This window comes from Ranitomeya imitator, chromosome 4 (assembly GCF_032444005.1).
Source record: "Ranitomeya imitator isolate aRanImi1 chromosome 4, aRanImi1.pri, whole genome shotgun sequence".
Lineage (NCBI taxonomy): Eukaryota > Metazoa > Chordata > Amphibia > Anura > Dendrobatidae > Ranitomeya > Ranitomeya imitator.
Window position 1 is genome coordinate 399,737,711 of NC_091285.1, and position 15,714 is coordinate 399,753,424.

The 15,714-nt window shown below is 44.2% G+C and overlaps 1 protein-coding gene across 1 annotated transcript; it reads right to left on the bottom strand.

Annotated features, from left to right (window-relative positions):
* Positions 1 to 2,165: 2,165 nt before the first annotated feature.
* On the bottom strand, positions 2,166 to 5,327 carry LOC138674143 (tubulin alpha chain-like). The gene is made up of 3 exons (XM_069762062.1): positions 5,147 to 5,327; positions 4,376 to 4,524; positions 2,166 to 3,137 (listed from the first exon to the last, which is right to left on the bottom strand). The coding sequence occupies exons 1-3, from the start codon at positions 5,325 to 5,327 to the stop codon at positions 2,166 to 2,168; spliced, it is 1,302 nt and encodes a 433-aa protein (XP_069618163.1).
* Positions 5,328 to 15,714: the final 10,387 nt, after the last annotated feature.

Sequence of the window (15,714 nt, forward strand, 5' to 3'; positions counted from 1 at the left end):
CCGGGGTAATGGAGAATCTGCAATCGGTATCACTCCTTATTAGATGTTCAACCCGCTACACCAATACATCAAAGTTCTCAGCTTTCATCCGCACATAGCTGAAAAACTTGTCAGGGTCACCTTGTAGCTCCATGTACAAAGTGGAAAAGACTCCCCGGGTCATTCTCTGTGCCGTGATGGGGTGGATCCACAAACGGAGTTGTCGCAGACGCATGCCACGCTGTCTCTCTCGCTCCTTCTCAACAACAATTGCTTTCAAGCGATTCGCCTCCATGAGGAAATCCACGTTGTTCTGCAGAATCTTCACAATAATGCTGTCCATCTTGCTCCTCTCCAACCTGTCACTTATGTTAGGAACACTATATATAGTTTTCAGCGAGCCAATCACCTTTTTAGCCTTTCAGGGGGTGTTTTTACAAGCTGGATCCGTAAAAAAAGGGATAGAAAACCGGACGAAATGGATGGTAACCGGATGGGACGGATCTGGTTTCTCGCCTGATCCGGACACCTGATCCGACTGAAAACGGATCCGTCTCATCCGGTCCCTACAAAATAAGCCGGATCTGGCGCGACGCCGGAACCGGCGAAAAACCTGATGTGTGAAAGCAGCCTTACACAGTAAAGTGACCTCTGCACTGTGTAGTATCCCACACAGTATGCAGACCCCCTAGTAGCCCTTAACACGATACGGTAGCCTCCATACAGTATAATGCACTCCCATAAAGAACTCTTACAGCAGGCACCATGTAATATTGTGTATTGTGGTGAGACCTAGGATGCATGGAGGAAAGAAGGGAGAGGTAGCATCAACTGATGGTCCGTCTCTCATCATTGCTTTCAACTGTATCAGCATCTAGGATGCCAATACAGTTGAACTTTTGATGACTGGTTGGGGCCCCGATGCTGGCCGACCCTGGCTCACAAGCCCCATAGTGTCCACATGGCCCTACATGTCTCGCTGTTCTGCCAGAGAGTTTAACTGTATCAGCACACTGCGCACGCCCATACAGTTAAAGTAGCATAGCTCCAGGTGGGCCCCTCAGAGCATTGAGCCGTAGGGCAACCACATCCTCTGCTGCCATTATAAAATCACTCAGTGATTTGCTAATACCTCACAGTGCAGGTAAGCAGTGTCTCACCCAGCTAGTCTTCAGTGCAGGTCCAAGTGCTGTAAAGTCCTATGAAGCTCTGACACTGAAGATTGTAGACTAGAAGGACACTGCTTAGTGTATTGTAGGCAACAGCACGGACTTAAAAAAAAAAAATAAAAAAAATAAAAAAATAACCACCCATACTGCGAGTTATTGGAGAAGAAAAAAAATTATATATTCCACACAGAGCCACCATATAAAATCAGATTTTTATTGTGACTTCACAGAGGAACCATGTTTAGTCTTGCAAATTTGAAAGGCTGCTGTCACACTAGCAGTTTTTGGTCAGTATTTTACATCAGTAATTCTCAGCCAAAACCTGGGGTGGGTGATAAAAACAGAAGTGGTGCATATGTTTCTATTATACTTTTCCTCTAATTGTTCCACTCCTGGTTTTGGCTTACAAATACTGATGTAAAATACTGACCAAATACTGCTAGTGTGACAGCAGCCTAATAGCTGCTACAGACTGATTGCATGCAGCAGATGACAAGTGAGAGAAGAAAATGAGAGTCTGCTGGATGAATCTCAGACTTGATACGCTTTTCTGAACCTACCCTTAGGACAAAAAAAAAAAAAAAAAGCATTCAACTATAGTCACATTCTTGTGAAACTGTAGGTGTACCTTCACTCTCACCGGCTTCCATTCTTTAAGCATCTTAAAAAAAAAAAAGTGACCCACCCCATGTCCAGCACTTTGTGTATTAGCATTACATGCCAAGCCCGTTATGTTGCATACTAATCGCCTTTACGGGAAGGCCATGTGATCAGATTAATGAATACCAGACTGATGCATCACATTTTATTGATACAAAAGAAATGCTCTTTTAGCCATCAGTACAAGATCATCATACGGTCTATGTATTCAGCAGGACATAATTATACAAGACCCTATATATATCTGAAACCATTGTTAAAACATACAAGACAGTGGCAGTTAAATATTACTTCTGTACAACAACAGGTAATTGAATTCCAACATTTACACAGTGGCAAATATCAAGCTGAAGCTGTTCAGAATTCATCCTCCTCATCATCATCTCTAGATTCTGTGCCCACCTCTTCATAATCCTTTTCTAGAGCAGCCATATCCTCTCTTGCTTCAGAGAACTCCCCTTCTTCCATCCCCTCACCCACGTACCAGTGTACAAAAGCCCTCTTAGAATACATGAGGTCAAATTTATGGTCCAGTCTAGCCCAGGCTTCTGCAATTGCGGTAGTATTACTCAGCATACAGACAGCACGTTGCACTTTGGCCAAGTCTCCTCCTGGGACCGCAGTGGGAGGCTGGTAATTAATGCCCACTTTAAAGCCAGTAGGACACCAGTCCACAAACTGGATTGACTTCCTTGTTTTAATAGATGCAATGGCAGCATTTACATCCTTGGGCACCACATCACCCCTGTACAACAAGCAGCAAGCCATGTATTTACCACGACGGGGGTCACATTTTACCATCTGATTTGAGTATTCAAAGCACGCATTAGTAATCTCTGGCACAGACAGCTGTTCGTGGTAAGCCTTCTCTGCCGATATTATGGGGGAGTAAGTGACTAACGGGAAATGTATTCTAGGATAAGGCACCAAGTTAGTCTGGAACTCTGTCAAGTCAACATTCAATGCACCATCAAACCTCAGGGAGGCAGTAATTGAGGAAACGATCTGGGCAATTAATCTGTTAAGGTTAGTATAAGTAGGACGCTCAATGTCCAGGTTACGGTTACATATATCATAAATTGCTTCATTGTCTACCATGAAGGCACAGTCTGAGTGCTCCAGAGTTGTGTGGGTTGTCAGAATTGAATTGTATGGCTCCACCACTGCAGTCGATATCCTGGGGGCAGGATACACCGAGAACTCAAGCTTGGACTTTTTCCCATAGTCAACAGAAAGACGCTCCATCAATAGTGAAGTAAAGCCTGAGCCTGTGCCACCTCCAAAACTGTGGAATACCAAAAACCCTTGAAGACCACTACATTGGTCAGTCTGCAAGATAAAAGTGGGAAAATAAAAATATCAAAGGTCTGCTAGATATGCATATGGAGTATCAAAGTCAAGACCAACATACATTAAAGAGGCTTTCTCAGATTTAAACATTGTTCCCCATCCATAGTACAGGAGATAAATTTTCCAGTTTTTGGAGGTCCGACTGCTGTGGCCCCCCCACTGATCCCAAGAGACAGGGATTTGAAGAGCCCTGTATGAACGGAGCCAAAGATGATCACACATTGCCTCTCCAATCATTTTAATAGCACCAAATACTAGCAATAGTCAGCACTCCCATTAAGAATAAGTGCAGCGGTAGTGTGCATGATTGACCTCTGCTCCATTCACTCTGGATCAGTGGAGGCCACAGCCATCGAAAAGTTATCCTTTATTCTGGAATTGGGGGATAAGCTTGAGATAACCCCTTGAAGGTGTATAGTTTAATGATAAGGCATGGCTTAAGGATGTGTGTGTGGGTGAGGGTATGTTTCCAAGTGCAGGAAACGCTGCGTGTTTTACGCTGCATAGAGCCGCAGCGTCAAACACGCAGCGTCCAGATGTTACAGCAGGGGTGTCAAACTGCATTCCTTGAGGGCTGCAACCAGGTCATGTTTTCAGGATTTCCTTGTACTGCACAGGTGATAATTTAATCACCTACACAATGATTTCAGCACCTTGTGCAATGCTAAGGAAATCCTGAAAACACGCATGGTTTGCGGCCCTCGAGGAATGCAGTTTGACACCCCTGTGTTACAGCATAGTGGAGGGGATTTAATGAAATCCCATCTCCACTATGCGTGGTAACACGCACGCGGCGGCCCTGCGACTCTGGACATGCTGCGCATCTTTTAAGATCGCAGCATGTCCGTATACCTTGCGGCGATGCTGCGTCGCCGCAAGGTATAGCACAGGGCCCTATGGTGGGGTGCGATGATCCCGGATGTGTGCTATGAACACATCCGGCATCATCACGTCCCAGAAAGGGGGCAGAGCGGGTTTGCCGCTCCGACGAAACCGCCGGCCATCCTGATCGTGGAAACATACCCTAAGGGAGGGAGAAAATAGAACAGACAAATGATAGTATAAAAGTTTAAGACATGACTGCCTCTTCTATATACAAAAATAAATGTCAAACTTGTCCACAGGATGTATGCAGCATGGCAGCTATATTTTTACTTTGACTACCAATAAGTGAGTATATTATCTAAGTGACCAAATTCAACATTATGAGTACTTGCCAGCTTTCGCACTTTGTCCAGCACAGAATCTATTAACTCTTTGCCTATTGTATAGTGCCCACGAGCATAGTTGTTAGCAGCATCTTCTTTTCCGGTAATAAGCTGCTCTGGGTGGAACAAGGCTTTATATAGTCCAGTCCTAGTCTCATCTAGAAAGAAAATGGCTAGATTGTTGAAGTTAAATCAAAAGTTAAGTGATTGCTCATCTCAACTACACCTCCAAAATTAGCTTGACAGCTTCTGTCACAAACATTGTTGTTCCACAAGTGGCCCATTTTCTGCTTATGCTGGGGACCTCTTCTGGCATTGCCTCCCCCTACTGTAAATACATCTCATATGGTCAGTTACTCATCTTTATTGTTTGAACTTCACAGTTTACCATTAACCCAGATGATGGTTACTGTAATGTGCATTTTTTTACAGTGAGAATGTATACAGGAGTAGATACCTGATTTAATAGCTTCTACAGAACGAATGTCATCACCTATTTCTATGACTGGGGCCACCACAGATCCCAAAAACAAGGCTCTAGAAGGTCTTCAATTACAGTCTATGAGACTGACAGATTAGCTACAGCATTCAACCATCTCTGGCAGTTCTATAGACAACTAATGGAAAAGTCGTGTGCATGCTCAACCATTGCTACAGCCAGACGGGGCTCTGCAAAGCCCTGTTCTCTGGATAAGGGGGGACCCAGCAATGGGCAAGTTATAGCCCATCTTGGGGGCAACCCCTTTAAACTTAATATCGCTTAAACCAAGGATACTATACCTATGACAGTTTCTTCTAAATCAACAAACACTGCTCTTGGTACATGCTTTCCAGATCCAGTCTCACTGAAGAAGGTGCCAAAAGAAGAGTCCACGGAATGTGCGTTTCTGTTAGATTCTATTACCCCATCTGGTTGGATTCCATGTTCCAAGCAGTACAGCTCCCAGCAGGAGTTTCCCATCTGAACACCTGCCTGGCCTACATGGACAGATATGCATTCCCTCTGAAAAATAAGATCAGCATTATTGTTCACTTCTGTTATTATTCATCTCCCATAAGGTAGGTGCAGACGTCTGTATTTTCGGTCCAACAAAACATCAGATTGCACTCTGACCAATATTAGGCTATGACACCTTTCACATGTTAGATTTTTTCCCGTAGACCGAGCTGATCCAAGGAAAAATTTGCTGCTTGACCGAGTTTGATCTGATTTTCAGACCGCACTCTGCCATGCAAGTCAACCAATCATCTGAGTGTTGTCCAATTTCCCCTCACAGAATGAAGACGATGGAGACTCACACACCCACACCGTTTTCTCAATAGGATCCTACTACGCTCACACTCGAGTTAGAGCGATTCGCATAATCGACCTGATTCTTTGAGAGAATACATAGTCATCGGCACCTGCTCATATAGCACTTTACAGACATCACATCCCCACCATCAAGATTCACCATCAGTAGGTTTTTTGTGTGTGAAGAAATTAGACATTTCTTCAATTGATACTCTTTCTACAAGTAAGCTTGGGGCTTTTATCTAGGTCGGCTGAAGTCAATGCTGTGGATCATCTGCCCAGTAAAGAGGTGTTAATTCCGTTGGGGCTCAACACCCTGCAAAACCCCCACTTGGCTGTTAGCAGCTGGATATAAACATTGAACAGAGCTGTAGTTTTGCTAAAAGTGTAGCAGTTGCCACCAAGTCCAGCACATAAGCTCCTGCATTGGGTTGTACCCAGCAGCAACCGAGTGCAGCTCCATTCAGTGCCAACATTCAGCCGCTGCCAAGAATTTATCAGTAGTGTGTTGGAACCATTCCCCCCCCAGGTCTGCACCCCGAGACCTGGATTGTGTGATATGGCAATAATGGCCTTAGAGTCTGCCGGTTACAGTGAGTGACCTATTCAGCAATTAAAGGCATTTACTTGGTAAAAAAACAAAAAAACAAAAAAAAAAAAAAAAAACAACAACTTTTCTTCCCCATTCCCGTTATGCCACTTTGCATCAATTCCTGAAAGGCACCTGGGGGGTTAATAAACTACCTGAAAACAATTTTGAACATGTTGAGGGGCACGGTTTTTAAAATGTTATCACTTATGGGGGTTTCAAATATAATATAGTACATCCAGAGAGTCTTCAAAACTGAATAAGTCCCCCCCCTGATAGTGTGACGGCAGCCTTCTAGTTCTAAAATTGGACTCCATTGCACACTTCTCAGGCGTCCCTAACAAATAAATCGGAATTAGAGTTATATCTCTAGACTGCAGGGTACATCAGGACCCATCTTCAAACCCTATTGTTGTGATCAGCATGCATAGTGTAGCCTGTGGAGTCACCACGAGTCTGCAAGATGAAACGTCCCTTTCAGCTTTATATTATATCACACCCCGAGGAACCACATACAATAAAACTTACGTTACATCCCTGAATAAAAGTCAGTGTATTAAAAAAAAGAAAGAACACCCTGCATACCATGATTTCCCCGTTGGCTTTTCACCTCCACACAGCCGCCTTCCCAGCTAGTCAAACTACCAGTACTAAAGAAAACCGTCCGGGTGTCTCCCCACACCATGATATATATAAGGCCTAATAATGTCACCTGATGGGAAATGCTGCCGTTTAACACTTTGAAGACCAGGCCAATTTTTGGTTTTGGACTAAAGAATTTTCCTTGTTTATGGCTGCAGGAACTTTTTTAAGTGCACAGTCTAAACTTAAAAAGGATTGTTGTGATTTTGAGCTGTGAAGTTTTTACAGGCAAAAAGTTTTCGTTTTTTCACGTGGAAAAAAAAGTTCAGTCAACAACCTCATCAGAATTCACAGCACAACTGCTTGGTCAAAAAACCTACATGTAAATGTACACTTTGCCTCCAAATATTCGACTTCTTTCTTTTGGCACGATTTTAGGTACAAATATGTTACTAATAGCCGTTATTTATATTACGTTATATTTTGATGTAACAGCAAAAATACATTTTTGTACTTTGCTTCATTTTTACACCATTCATCAATCACCCTAAATAACGTGATCGATTTGTAGTAATCGCAAACGCTACATCTTACTGCATGCAACCAAATCTCCACCCGCTGTGATGCCCAATGACCACACAATTTTGTTTCAAATTTGTGCACCCAGTGGACACCATGGTGGGCAGCTTCTCAGACTCATGAACCATGGATTTGAGTTTAGGACACATGGAATCTATGGGCTTACACGTGCAATGAAATCGAAGGAGTGCAATCCGATAGAAAATCGGATCTCAGGCAACCATGCAAGTCTATGGGTGAGTGTGAAACATTGCACTGCACTCAGACGTCACCTGAGTGCAGCGTGATTCCCGCAGATGCCGACTGTGGAGGAGATGAGAAATGTCTTTCTCTGCATCCTCTGCACCTGTGCGAGACCATGGGAGCACAGTAGCATCACACTCGGCTCCCCTCGCAGCAGAGCCAGTAGAACTTTCTCATCTTTATGTATCTTTACTATATGACATTTGGCTTTTTGGTGTCTGTTCATGTTCACACGATGCATAAATACCGTGTTTTTTGTTTTCTGCAGCATCCGCAAAAACTACATTATAACAATCTTTGCTGATTATTGCTTCATTTTTTAGACCTTTTCCCCCTGGATGTGTTTTTTGTGCAAATGTGAAGCTGCGTTTTTAATGTTTTTGCTTTTAGGGTATGTGCACACGATGCAGATTTAGTGCAGAATTGGTGCAGAACTGCAGCAGATTTTTCTGCGGCAGAAACGCTGCAGAACTGCACTGTGATTTACAGTACAATGTAAATCAATGAGAAAAGAAAAAAGCTGTGCACATGGTGCAGAAAAATCTGCGCAGAAACGCTGCAGATTTCAAAGAAGTGCACGTCGCTTCTTTTGTGCAGTTCTGCAGCGTTTCTGCGCAGATTTTTCTGCACCATGTGCACAGCTTTTTTCTTTTCTCATTGATTTACATTGTACTGCACAGAAACTGCACAGAAACTGCATAGAAACTGCATAGAAACTGCACAATAACTGCACAGAAACTGCACAGAAACTGCATAGAAACTGCGCAGAAACTGCATAGAAACTGCACAGAAACTGCACAGAAACTGCACAGAAACTGCATCAAATCTGCAGATGCAGATTTAGGGTATGTTCACACGTTCAGGATTTCCATCCTTTTTTTTTTCAGGACAGTTTTTTTTAAAAACTGCAGCTCTTGGCAGAAAACGCAGGTCCTTTTTTTGGTCCTTTTTTTGTCCTTTTTTGATGCGTTTTTTGATGCGTTTTTTTATCCTTTTTTTATGCAGTTTTCTATGCAGAGACTGTGTGTTTCCTAGGAAGCTTTTTAGGGCTAAAATGGCTGAAAATACCCTAACCCTACCCCTAACCCTAACCCTACCCCTAACCCTAACCCTACCCCTAACCCTACCCCTAACCCTAACCCTAACCCTACCCCTAACCCTACCCCTAACCCTAACCCTACCCCTATTCTAACCTTAGTGAAAAAAAAAAAAAAAATTCTTAATTTTTTTATTGTCCCTACCAATGGGGGTGACAAAGTGGGGGGGGGTGTCATTTACTATTTTTTTATTTTGATCACTGAGATAGGTTATATCTCAGTGATCAAAATGCACTTTGGAGCGAATCTGCCGGCCGGCAGATTCGGCGGGCGCACTGCGCATGCGCCCGCCATTTTGCAAGATGGCGGCGCCCAGGGAGAAGACGGCCGGACGGACACCGGGACGCCGGGTAAGTATAAGGGGGGGAGATTAGGGCACGGGGGGGGGGGCATCGGAGCACTGGGGGGGGCATCGGAGCACGGGGGGGGGGCATCGGAGCACGGGGGGGCGGGATCGGAGCACGGGGGGGCAGCCACACTCCGCCCACGCACTTCCGCCCGCTCCCCCGCACTTCCTGCTGCAGCGGTTCTGCACATCAAATCGCAGTAAAACCCGCAGATATATTTTTGATCTGCGGGTTTTACTGCGATTTTGACCTCACAATGGAGGTCTATGGGTGCAGAACCGCTGCGGTTCAGGAAAAAGAAGTGACATGCTCCTTCTTTTTTGCCGCAGCTATTCTGCGCGGCTTTTTAAACGAAATTACGGATCATGTGCACAGCAGTGACTGTTTTCCATAGGGTTACATTGTTATGTACCCTGCATGGAAAACAGCTGCGGAACCGCAGCGGCAAAACCGCTGCGGTTCCGCAGTAAAAAACGCACTGTGTGAACATGGCCTAAGTGCAGAAAATTCTGCACCACATTTCCTACGTGTGCACATAGCCTTAGAGTACAGAAAAGCTTTGATTCCACACTTAAAAAAGTAGCTGCAATTTTTTACATGTGTTTTTTTTAGGCTCCACATACCCAAAGTACCCAAACCACGCAGTTCAGCTGTGTCTTTAGACCACAGGGGGCGCAGTTCTCATGAAATCACATCCACTTTGCTTGGACAGTAAAAAGAGCAGAATTTCAGAGCAAAAAAGCAGCAGAAAAAAACACAGCATTTTCGCTAGGTGTGAACATGGCCTAAATGTCCAAGCAAAGTGTATGTGATTCCATGAAATCTCTGTCCTCAGGGCGTCTAAAGACGTTGTTGAACTTTGCAGTCTTGGTTCATTTTTTTTCTATAGGTTTCCATGTGGAGCCCGAAAAAAATGCAAGTAAAAAAAATGCTTTTGCATTTTAAACGCAGAATCAAAGCTTTTCTGTAGTATTACAAACTCGGATACATGTCTGCACCAAAAACGCATCAAATATAGGGGAACATATTGTTACTGCATCATGGGGTGTGGACTCCGGCAGAAAAAAAGCAGTAGAAAAAACGCAGCATTTACTCTACATGTGAACACCGCCTCAGCATTAGGCCAGGGTCAGGCTATGTGCACACGTTGCGGATTTACCTGTGGATTTTTCCGCACTGAATCCGCACCTCTTGGCAGAAAACGCAGGTGCGTTTTTATGCAGTTTTGGTGCGTTTTTTATGCGTTTTTTATGCGTTTAATAAAGATCTTTTATTGAACAAAAAAAAAGATTTGAGATGTCATTTCTTGTCCAACCTCCTTTTTTACATTTGTCCAACCCACACTCCATTACACACAGATAGAAAGATAGATAGATACAGTAGATAGATAGATAGATAGATAGAAGGAATGAGAGATAGATACGTAGGTAGGTAGATGATAGATAGATAGATAGATAGATAGAAGGAATGAGAGATAGATAGATAGGTGGAGAGATAGATAGATAGGGGGGACCCCCCCCCCCCGAAAATGACATGTTGTCCCCCTATATTTTATAGCCAGAAAGGCTACGCAGACAGCTGCCAGCTGATATTCATAGCCTAGAGAGGGGCCATGGTTATTGCCCCCCCCCCGGCTACAAATACCAGCACCCAGCCGCCCCAGAAAAGGCCAATTCCGGCACTTACCCTCTCTCTTCCCCTTCCCTGTGTAGCGGTGGGATATGGAGTAATAAGGGGTTAATAGCACCTTTGTATTGTAAGGTGACATTAAGCCCGATTAATATCGGAGAGGCATCAATAAGACACCTATCCATTATTAATCCTATTGTAGTGAAAGAGTTAAAAAAAAAGACACAGCCAGAATAAAGTATTTTAATATTCTTAATTTCACCACACTTACCATACTCGATCGCCTGCAAAAAATGAAAAATAATAAACCAGCCATATACTCCCTGTCTGACGCAGTCCAATTAATAACTAGTGTCCCACGACGATCTCCCCTATAGAACATTGACATCAGGAGATGTCACTGCTCTATAGGGCCTCCAGTGACACACCGACAGGAGACAATGGCTCCTGCAGTGCATCACTGAAGAGGTTACCTGAGTTCAGGCTCTCACTTTATGGCAAAGCTGTGTGGGAATTTTCCCACACAGCAGTGCCGCAAGTGAGAGTAGGAACTATTTCTCACAGCGGCGGATGGATTCAGTGCAGAAGAATACCTTCCATCATTGTAATGCCAGAGCCCCTGGAGAGTGGTCGCATCAGCTGATGTGGCAGCTCTCCATGGGAGATCGTCGTGGGACACTGGTATTAATTGGATTTCTGCGGATCAGGGAGTATATTGTTTGTTTATTATTTTAATAAGGAGAAGGGAGCAGTGCGGGCACAAGGAGAGGTGAGGAGTGTGTTGTTTTTTTACTGGACTGTGGGGCCATTTTCGGAGGGGGTGAGAGATGTGGTTTGTGCTATATACTACTATGTGGGCTGTGCTATATACTACTATGTGGGCTGTGCTATATACTACTATGTGGGCTGTGCTATATACTACTATGTGGGCTGTGCTGTATACTACTATGTGGGCTGTGCTATATACTACTATGTGGGCTGTGCTATATACTACTGTGTCGGCTGTGCTATATACTACTATGCGGGCTGTGCTATATACTACTATGTGGGCTGTGCTATATACATCTATGTGGGCTGTGCTGTATATTACTATGTGGGCTGTGCTGTATACTACTATGTGGGCTGTGCTGTATACTACTACGTGGGCTGTGCTGTATATAACAACATGGGCTGTCCTGTATACTACTATGTGGGCTGTGCTGTATACTACTACGTGGGCTGTGCTGTATACTACTATGTGGGCTGTGCTGTATACTACTACGTGGGCTGTGCTGAATACTACTATGTGGGCTATGCTGTATACTACGTGGCTGTGCTATATACTATGTGGGCTGTGTTATATACTATGTGGGCTGTGTTATATAGTACGTGGGCTGTTTTATATACTACTATGTGGGCTGTGCTATATACTATGTGGCTGTGCTATACACTACGTGGGCTGTTTTATATACTACTATGTGGGCTGTGTTATATACTACTATGTGGGCTGTGCTATATAATACATTGCTGTGCTATATACTATGTGGGCTGTGCTATATACTACGTGTACTGTGTTATATACTACATGGCTGTGCTATATACTACATGGGCTGTGTTACATATTATGTGGGCTGTGTTATCTACTACGTGGGCTGTGCTATATACTACGCAGGCTGTGCTATATACTATGCGGGCTGTATTATACTATGCCGACTGTGCTATATACTATGCAGGCTGTGCTATATACTATGCGGGCTGTGCGATATACTTTGGGGGTATATTATATTCTATGGGGGAGGTCATGTTATATACTATGTGGCTGTGTTATATACTATTGTGGGGGTATATTATATTCTATGGGGGAGGCTGTGTTATATTCTATGGGATTATATTATATTCTATGAGGGAGGCTGTGTTATATACTATGTGGATGTGTTTTATACTTGGGGGTACATTATATACTATGGGGGAAGCTGTGTTATATACTATGGGGGTACAATATATTCTATGGGGGAGGCTGTGTTATATACTATGGGGGGCTGCATTATATTCTATGGGGGGCTACATTATATATTATGGGGAGGTGGGCTGTATTATATTCTATGGGGGGCTGTATTGGATTTTATGAGGGATGATTGCATCATACTCTTTGATGGGGCTACATTATATTCTATGGGGAGGTGGGCTGTATTATATTCTATTTGGAGCTACATTATTTTCTATGAGGGGCTGTATTATATTTATATTCTATGAGGGGTGATTGCATCATACTCTATGAGGGGGCTACATTATACTATGAGGGGGGCTGCATTATATGCTATGGGGTGGCTGCATTATACTCTGTAGGGTGGTTGCATTATACTCTGTGGGTGGATGCATTATACTCTGGGGTGGCTGCATTATACTCTGTAGGGTGGTGGCTGCATTATACTGTATGTGGGCTGCATTATACTGTATCGAGGACTATGGGGAATGCATTATACTGTAAGAAGAACTATGGGGTGCATTATATTATGGGAAGTGAATTGTACATGGATGACTATGGCGGTGCATTATACTATATGGAGCACTATGAGGAGTGTATTATGCTATATGGAGGACTATAAGGAGTGTATTATACTATGTGGAGGACTGATCAGTGTATTTTAATATATGGAGGACTATAAGGAGTGTATTATACTACTAGATGGTGGCCCGATTCTAACGCATCAGGTATTCTAGAATATGTATGTAGGTTATTTATGAAGTTTTCAGAATAATGCAATTTATACAAAGGATTCGGCTGGCCGAGCGCGACCAATTAGCAAACCGTGGTCGTGGTTCAAATTCTGCGCCAATTTGCGGGCGGACTGCGACTGTCGCTGATTGTTTGCAGCCGGGCGTGACCAATCAGTGCCAGGGCCGGCTCCAGGTTTTTGAGGGCCCTGGGCGAAAGAGTCTCAGTGGGCCCCCCTATTTAACACATACCACGATTCATGATGCACGGATACAGCAGAGAAATATAGCACAGCCAAATAGCATATAACACAGCCCACATAGTATATAGCACAGCCACTTAGTATATAGCACAGCCACGTAGTATATAACACAGCCCACGTAGTATATAACACAGCCACGTAGTATATAACACAGCCCACGTAGTATATAACACAGGCCACGTAGTATATAGCACAGCCCATGTAGTATATAACACAGCCCCTCGTAGTATATAGCACAGCCATGTAGTATATAACACAGGCCACATAGTAAATAGCACAGACACGTAGTATATTGCCCAGCCACATAGTATATTGCCCAGCCACGTAGAATATTGCCCAGCCGCATAGTATATTGCCCAACCACATAGTGTATAGCACAGACACGTAGTATATAGCACAGACACGTAGTATATAGCACAGACATGTAGTATATTGCCCAGCCAACGTAATATGTTGCACAGCCAGGTAGTATATTGCACAGCCACGTAATATATTGCACAGCCACGTAGAATATAGCACAGAAACATAGTATATAACACTGCCAATGCAGTATATAACCCAGGCCACGTAGTATAGAGCACAGCAATGTAGTATATTGCCCAGCCACGTAATATATACCACAGCCACGTAGTATATAGCACAGCCCACATAGTATATAGCACAGAGATGTAGTATATAACACAGCGCATGCAGTATCTAATACAGCCCACGTAGTATGTAGCAATGTGGGCACCATATCCCTGTTAAAAAAAGAATTAAAATAAAAAATAGTTATATACTCACCTTCCGTCGGCCCCCGGATCCAAGCGAGGCATTTACCAAAGCTCCTCGCGACGCTCCGGTCCCAAGAGTACATTGCGGTCTTGCGAGATGATGACGTAGCGGTCTTGCAAGACCGCTACGTCATCATCTCGTGAGACCGCACTGCATGGACCGGACCGTCGCGAGGAGCGGGAAAGGCCTGGGCTGGATCCGGGGGCTGACAGAGATTTTTAATTTTTTTATTATTTTTAACATTAGATCTTTTTACTATTGACGCTGCATAGGGTCAGCATCAATAGTAAAAAAGTTGGTCACACAGGGTTAATTGCAGTGTTAACGGACTGCGTTACACCGCGGCATAACGCGGTCCGTTAATGCTGCCATTAAACCTGTGTGAGCGCTGAATGGAGGAGAGTGTGGCACCCCTAGGGGTATTTGCCACAAAAATAGTTACTGACAGTAAATGCAAATACTAAAATAGCAAGACTGCACTACCACCTCCGGCCAGAAGGGGGAGCTCCAGAGACTCCCCTTGATCCATTCTGGTCTGAGAGAAGAACTGGCAGTTGGGCTAAGGAGCTGATAGTGAGAGGTCATACAGTTGAATCTCTAACAGCCCTGTGACTGTTACCAGGCCTAAATCACCGGCCTGAGGAGAAGAGGGATAGAGAAAAAGGACATTGTGAGAACCGGGTAGCATTAATCACTACCCAGAACAGGCGCAAAGACGGATACCGGATCCGTGGCTGTATTCATTACATATAATACAGCAACCGGAAAAACGTGAGGTGATATCAGCTTCACTAGGGTCGGACGCAGCAACAGACACAGAGTTCAGCGGTACTCCTGGAGGGGGTAAGCCGATAAAAGGACTCGGGTTGCCCGTCGAACCAGGACCCGGAGGGGACAGATTGGGCCGGCAGCCAGTTCACATACAGCAGCAGGGCCACACAGATATTGCGTACAATAAGAGGCGAAGACCCCGGCAGGGTCAAAGTAACTCAGAGTTCCCATACAGACTCCGGTGACAGGACTGGTTGTAAATCCTTTTTTGTTAAAGTAAACTGGTTAAACGTTTCAGTGCCTCAGCCTTTCATTTGGACAATAGCCATCTATCCAGGATTGGGATCATCACCGCTGGGAGAACCTGCTGCTGATCAAGTAAGTGCCTGTTCCCTCACGATACCCTTTACACTGTGCATTGCCTGAGGCCACAGCACCGGGTCAAGCCACCCGTGACACCCCCCTCAAGAGACAGACCCCATTGGT